General features: G+C 37.5%; 1 protein-coding gene across 2 annotated transcripts; it reads left to right on the top strand.

Annotated features, from left to right (window-relative positions):
• Positions 1-792: 792 nt before the first annotated feature.
• Positions 793-6,615, top strand: hbegfa (heparin-binding EGF-like growth factor a). Of its 2 annotated transcripts, XM_057849411.1 has the most exons (6): positions 793-966; positions 1,565-1,792; positions 1,862-2,060; positions 3,733-3,888; positions 4,030-4,116; positions 5,596-6,615. In XM_057849411.1, exons 1-5 carry the CDS (start codon positions 924-926, stop codon positions 4,100-4,102), a joined length of 699 nt encoding a protein of 232 aa, XP_057705394.1. In that variant the 5' UTR covers positions 793-923; the 3' UTR covers positions 4,103-4,116; positions 5,596-6,615. The 2 variants fall into 2 exon arrangements, with proteins under 2 accessions (XP_057705394.1, XP_057705395.1); XM_057849412.1 differs by lacking the exon at positions 4,030-4,116.
• The last annotated feature ends 415 nt before the right edge of the window (positions 6,616-7,030 follow it).

Here is a 7,030-nt window from a genome sequence, read left to right as displayed (position 1 = left end):
CCAAACAAGGTTGCTTGAAAGCTGGTGGGGACAATTTGAGCATCCTAAAAAATTGGTAGTGTTATGTCCCTACCGTCCCTATCCAAACCGACCCCCCGTTTCAGAGCCATCCAATCCATTTGGACTCGCAGTGAAAGTGTTTTTTTTATTCATAGTATTTAAATGACAGACCTATAAGGGAAAAAAATATTCATAGTATGTATTTAAATGACAGTCCTATAAAGGGCTAAATTACCAAAAATAGTCACTTACCCAATAAAGGGTTAAAAAGCGACACCATACGTTAGTCATAGATCGAGGACTCCCTGTTCAATTCATATGCAGTACCATCATTTACCCACAAGGAAGTGCACGCGAGCAACGTACTCGTGCTTCATCACTGCTGCCTGTCCTTTCCCATTTTCCCTTGCTTTTAGTGGTTATTACAAGTAGCGAATTGGCAAAATTTTCACATCTGTAAAATATTAGTCAGCATTTACTAGATTTTCACTCTGTTGACTTTATAATCTGTGAATCCCCCAAGCCACAGTGCTCAGTGCACAGTTGAACCGCATTTTAGGCTGCTGTTTACCCAATATTTTATGATAAAAACCTAAGTGTCATTCACTACGGCTTTAATGTTCTTTATTACTGTACTTTGTTTATCTTGTTTCAATATTCCATGTTTTAGAGTCAATTATAATATGTATTTTGAAGAACCAACACGGTGTGTGTGCGTGTCTGAGTGTGGGCGTGGCCACAATGGCAAATGGCCTTTAAATAAGCCGCAGCCTCTCATTTGAAACGCTTTCCCTCCGCACTACACACGCGCTCCTTGCGCCAAATACCACCAAAGCGTCGCAACCCGGCGGAATAAACTGACAAGAGGATTATTTCTCATTTGATTATTTTTTAAGCTTCGCTTTACCTCAAGTCTTTTCATCATGAGGATTTGGAGTGTTATCCTTTTGCTGCTTCACGCTCTTGGTGAGTTTACTGTTAACGTTTTTTTTCTATATATGTTATTTAAAAAAATGCCTCAGGCTCTAAAATGACTTGTAAACCTGCTAACCCTTATTCTCGATGCCAGGAGGTATAGGGGTGTCTCGCTATTTTAAAGCGTGCTTTTATGTAACTGGATCCTATTTATTTTTAACTCATATTCTTGCCTGACATTACTGTCTGCTCACAACTGGTCAATGTAGAGGCTCAGGACTGTGGGTAAACATTTTATTGTATACTATATACTGTCACTTGGGAAATTGGTATTCACTTACATGAATGATTTATGATCAAATTTGATAGGTGGCTTAGAAATATGCCACAAGTAATGGTAATTTTGCTGTTATGTGCCCTTTAGCAAGGCAGTGAATTAGATCCAACACCCCCAGAATGGTAGTTGTCCACCACTATTTTGATGCCACTAACTTAAAAAAACCTAGTTCTGTTAGTCCAACCCCTCTTTCGAATCCTCAGGAGCATGTTTGAACTTGTCCACTTTGGTCCGCCCACCTTGGCACACTTGTAACTTAACTCCAACTCTAGTCAATATCCTTTCTAACTCTATTGTTTCTTTCCCATCCAGTGGCGTCCAAACTGGCATGTGGGGCGGCAGTGGACCGGTATGACAGTGACAGACAGCGGCACACATCTGTCATCAACTTCCAGGACGTAAGCAAAGATGGAAGGCCGGCGGAGGAGAGCACAGTTACTCCATTGGAGGAGGACGAGGATGAGGAGTATGATGATGAATACTACGGAGACGAATATGAGGACAGCACGTCAGGGGATTATGAAGTGGAAATGCCAAGAGGTGAGATCTTTAGAATCATCACAGATAATGACACTTTTATCAGATTGGCTAACAATTTTTTTTTTATAGTTGCTATGTCAAGTAAGCCCCGAGATCCATCTGCTATCCCGGAGGCAGAAAACACAGAAGGACAGAGAAGGCGAGGAAAGGGAAGGAAGAAGGGAAAAGGGAAAGGAAAGAAGAGGAATCCCTGCTTGAAAAAGTTTAAAGATTTTTGTATCCACGGCACCTGTCAATACCTGAGGGACATCCGACTTCCCTCCTGTGTGTGAGTACCACATCAACTTTTGGATCATCTTTCAAAATGTTGCAAACATTTACATGGAAATAATAGAAATTGAAAGGAATTGATCACAATTGGGTTCCCTTCAAGTTTAACCAACAAGGCTTCTGCTGAAACAAGCAGCACCTGATTGCAAAACTTGTAAAACTCCAGATTGGTGAGAAAAGTCATATTGATTGGTTGAATTGAAAACCTGCACTCACCCTTTGCTGAATAGTTTGAGCAAAAGCCACGCCTTGACTTACAAGTTATGAGCTGTCATTCCGTCTAATTTTTGTGGTCCAAATTAGGGCTGCAGCTATCGATTATTTTAGTGGTCAATTAATCGATCAACTTGTTAGTTCAATTAATAGAGTAATCAGATAAGGAACATAAAAAATTAAAACACCTGAGCTGAGCCTCAAACGGTATAAAACAATAAATAAATGACTTTTGTACAGAAAAAAGAGCAATTACATAGCGAAAGTCCACTAGCTTAAATGATATAAAATGCAAATTTTTTTTTTTAACAATACTCTTAATAAATGGTTCCGACACAACCCCCCCCAAAACAGCTAAATATACCTATAAACTAAATTACAAATGCTTAAAAAAAAAAAAACATTAGCTCAAACAAAAACTTAGCTTATGTTGGTCTTAACAGGGAGCAGATGGATTCAGCCATGTGAAATGAGGCAGACTAAAGGGCAATGTATGTACCCAAATCAATACAACTAAATGCAAACACTTTAAAAACAAAACAAAACATTACAAAGCCACTTTAATTAAACAAATACTCGAAGCAGCAAAATTTAATTTGAATTTTTTTTTTAATCGATTAATCGTTGCAGCACTTGCCCAAATGTGAGTTCTGCGCGCAAGATAACTTGCAAGATAACTAAATTTCCAGTTTTTGACATGTGAAGCCTCTCACAGTCAAAACGAATTGTACATCTATTGTCCTGAATGGCAGCCAATTCAGTGGGTCAGAAAGTGGGGTGCTGAGTCCTGGTGTTGGGGGGAAAAACATGTTTAGGTGGGTAAAAAATAAATAAATAAAACATATTGAAACAATAGCGTTTTTAACTTTGGGGATTAATTTTTTTTTTTTTAATAACATGGTCACCACCTTACAACTTGCTTGCTAACAGTTCATGTTGAATAAGGCGCTATTTGTGAAAAGGGGTGTTAAACAGAGGCTTACTGAACCTTTTAGTTTTCAAATCTGTCTGTGTGTCATTGCGCTGTCTAGCTGCGGGGAATTGCGTTATAATACATGGCGCTTTTATTTCCAAAACAAAACTCCAACACATACTGTAGGTGAGATAGAACGCTGTCTTTGTAGTAGCCTAGTAGTAGTACATGAACTATCCAGCATTCGTGTGTACTGCCTTGGAGAAAACGCGCGAGCATTACAAATTTGCCCTGAAACGGCTGTTTTTGGTTGGGAAAAACTAAAAAAAGATCCTCAGCACCCCTTGCTGTGAGTGACTTCCAGTGCCCCTGAGCCAAATAGATCATTATTAAATAACTTTAAAGCAGTTACAACAGGAATATGCCAAAGTTACTATGTGGTCATTTACCGTCATTGTATAAACAGTTCATTTTTAAAGCAGATCTCATTTCTTTTATTACTATCAATGGGCAGCCAATGACGTACCTTCCACTACATTTGCAGGTGCCACCCGAGTTACTCTGGGGAAAGGTGCGAATTCTTCACCCTGCCCGTGGAGAGGCCTCAAGAAGGCTACAACCGCACCACAGCTCTAGCCGTGGTGGCCGTGGTGCTCTCATCCATTTGCCTAACCATCATCGGCCTTTTACTCATGCTGAGGTGAGCCCCACACCACATAGAATACACCTACGCAGGTTCACATACATGCGCACATTAGAGTTATGCAGGGAATCGAAAAGGATGATACGCGTAACAATCAGGCCTAAATAGCCTTTAAGCCCGTTTTCTCATTGATTCCAGGTTTCACAAGCGGGGAGCGTATGATGTAGAGAATGAGGAGAAGGTCAAGTTAGGGTTAGCATCCAACCACTGAAGAGACAAAGAAGGGTGAGTACATTCTTAGTTAAAGGATCAATCACCAAATAAATAAATCACCAAATTCATGATGTCGATATCTAACGTGGATCGATTGAATACAATGTATGAAACATAATCGCGTTTCACCGAAAACAATAAAAAATGTAAAGCAATTTGGAGAAATTTGAAAACTTTTTTTGCTGAAACATTTCAGACATTTACCGTATTTTTCGGATTATAAGTCGCACCGAAGTATAAGTTGCACCAGCCCAAAAGTGCGCAATGAAGAGGAAAAAAAACATATAAGTCGCACCGGAGTATGTCGCATTTTTGAGGGGAATTTACTTGATAAAATCCAACACATAGAACAGATATGTCATCTTGAAAGGTAATTTAAAATAAAATAGAGAACCGCATGATGAATAAGTGTACAGTATGATAATGTTACATGATGCATGAACAATGAAATGCAAACGTGGCCGGTATGTTAAGGTAACATAGCTATTAAGAGTTATTCAGATAATTATAGCATAAAGAACATATTAACAAGTTTACCAAACCATCAGTGTCACTCCAAAACACCAAAATAACGTGTGAAATGATATAATAATGTGTTAATAATTTCACATATAAGTCGCTCCAGAGTATAAGTCGCACCCCCATCGAAACTATGAAAAAAACTGCGACTTATAGTTCGAAAAATACGGTAAATGAAAACATTTTTGACAAAATGGCATATCTAGATGATCAATATTTTCCATTTTGATCGATTTAATTGGATTGTTGCTTAACCAATCAATGTATTGATCCAGATCGATGTATTCTTAAACCCATAATATTAGCTGATTTTCTGTTTTTTTTTCGAAGAAATTTTGGAATTAGTCCACAATATAAGTACTAGACTCTAACTGTAACCTCCACTTTCAACCCTGTGGCTTATATATGTATGAAAAAATACAGTTTTCTTTAAAATGTCGTAGGTGCGGCTTATAGTTGGGTGCGCCCTGTAGTCCGAAAATATGGTAATAAGACATTTGCTTGCCCTTTGAATTGCATGTTCAATGTAGGACTTAAGTATGGTGGTTGGGAAAGCTTAGAAAAAAAAAACTAAAAAACAAAAACAAATGCCAATCATTAAAGACGAACACAATTTCGAACGGACTTACAAGTTAAAATGTCTGATACACTTTGGTAGATATCGGTTTCTGACCTTATCTGCCTTACAAACCTTTCCGATGTAGATCCAGTAGAGATCGTTGTATGAAGCTACAACAGAACTAAGTACTATCTCACTGGCTAACGTTAGCGGCTAACGTCATACAACGATCTTTACTCAACGATAATGATTTTACGCTAAAGAATAAAAAAAAAAGACTCGAAAAGTGGACTTATTTTTGATAGTGTAGTAAAGATCAGGGCTAATATCGCACAATAACACACATTTCCTTCATTTTTTTATATAGATTGAAATGCTTAGCTCATTGTTTACTGTGTTTTCTCTCCTGTTAGGCAAAGGAGCGGAGATACTACCTCAAAATAGAAAGAGAGAGAACCACGGAAGGAGGTCCTGAAGAAAAGCAAAGGAACACAAGCGGATGAAGAAGGGAAACAAGGGGTGTCCGCATCACCCCTTGTTGGATGTTCACATGGAAAAAAAATGGACAGCTCAGCATATTCCTGCAGGCCTCAGGAGAAGGTGGCCACATGTGAAAGTGGAATACTGGACGGGCCAGAGGATGGACTTGAATGGAAGTGTGGCAGGCACTTAAAAATGACAAGAAGAAGAAGAAAAAGGAACATTTGCTGCTTCATGACAAGAAGTTTCAGACTGAACTGAAAATGTTCGACAACAAGAAAGAGAAATCTCAATTTTTGTCTGGAAAAAAAAAGGCAGCATTTTGTATTTTCCCAAACAAGCGCATTATTTTCCTTTTTTTCTGTACAGTAAACAGTTTATTTATACTTTTTAATTTATTTATTTAAGCTAACTGTATTTATGTAGGTTTAACCTCCTTCAACAGTTCAAAATGGATGTTACAGTTGTTTTTATATTCCTTATTGGACATTATTTATTAAGAAAAAGTACAATGCTTGCGGATCCTGGACACAAAAAAATGTTTTAAAAAAATGATATGACATTTTCATTGAGTTTTGGCACTAATAACATGATCAGTAGCACTGTGATTTTTGAAATGTCTTTTTTACTGATTAGTGTTATTTTAAACTGTCGTTTTCACTGAAAACTTAGCAGCAGTCGAAGGTGAAAAAATGCCCTCGCTCGGAGATGTCTACGTCTGAGTGTAAACTGCCAAATTGGATGTCCAATTTTACATTTAGGGCACTATTGAAAGAATTTTTGTGTAAATCAGTTTTTTTTTTTTTGTTCTTGTCTTACCGTCATTTAAAAAGAAACACTTACAGTAACTATCAAGCAAAAAAATGTGAATTCAAGTGCTCCACGCTTTCAAAAACTGCAGTTCTGAAGTGATTTTTTTTTTTTTTTTTAATGTGATTTGAATAAATAAAATATCAAAATGATTAGCTCCTGTGTATTGTATCTTCATTTACTTCCACACAATAGTCACATTGTGTTTCAATCAGTTGTGAAGTTGAGTAAGTTCAAGTTTTATTTTAGCTCCTGCTCTGCACTCCGGAACTCAGTTATTGTACAACGTGAAAATGTCCAGTCTGGGTCATGTTGAATAATGTCAGTCCGTACTGTTAGTTCAGGCTTAAGTTGTATTAATAGTAAACATAATATTTTAATTTCCTCTTTGACATAAGAACCACCTGTTTTTTTTCCTCCACTATAGCAGCTGCATCCTGAATTCTTCTGTAAGAACTGTTTTAGTTTTAAATGTAGGTTTATGAAACTTGTGTTTGACATTTGACTTTTAACAACTGGAGAACACATTTTCAGCTCTTTAGCCCAGGAAAAGGTCAA

Source organism: Corythoichthys intestinalis, chromosome 11 (assembly GCF_030265065.1).
Source record: "Corythoichthys intestinalis isolate RoL2023-P3 chromosome 11, ASM3026506v1, whole genome shotgun sequence".
Classification (NCBI taxonomy): Eukaryota; Metazoa; Chordata; class Actinopteri; order Syngnathiformes; family Syngnathidae; genus Corythoichthys; species Corythoichthys intestinalis.
Note: the sequence above shows the minus strand (reverse complement) of the source record. Positions and strands in the feature narration are given on the sequence as shown.

Excerpts from the sequence above, each read along its gene's own strand:
- hbegfa (XM_057849411.1), top strand. The coding sequence starts at position 924 with ATGAGGATTTGGAGTGTTATCCTTTTGCTGCTTCACGCTCTTG. Across the intron at positions 967-1,564 it reads TTTGCTGCTTCACGCTCTTG|TGGCGTCCAAACTGGCATGT; the intron begins GTGAGTTTACTG and ends TTTCCCATCCAG. Across the intron at positions 2,061-3,732 it reads ATCCGACTTCCCTCCTGTGT|GTGCCACCCGAGTTACTCTG; the intron begins GTGAGTACCACA and ends CTACATTTGCAG.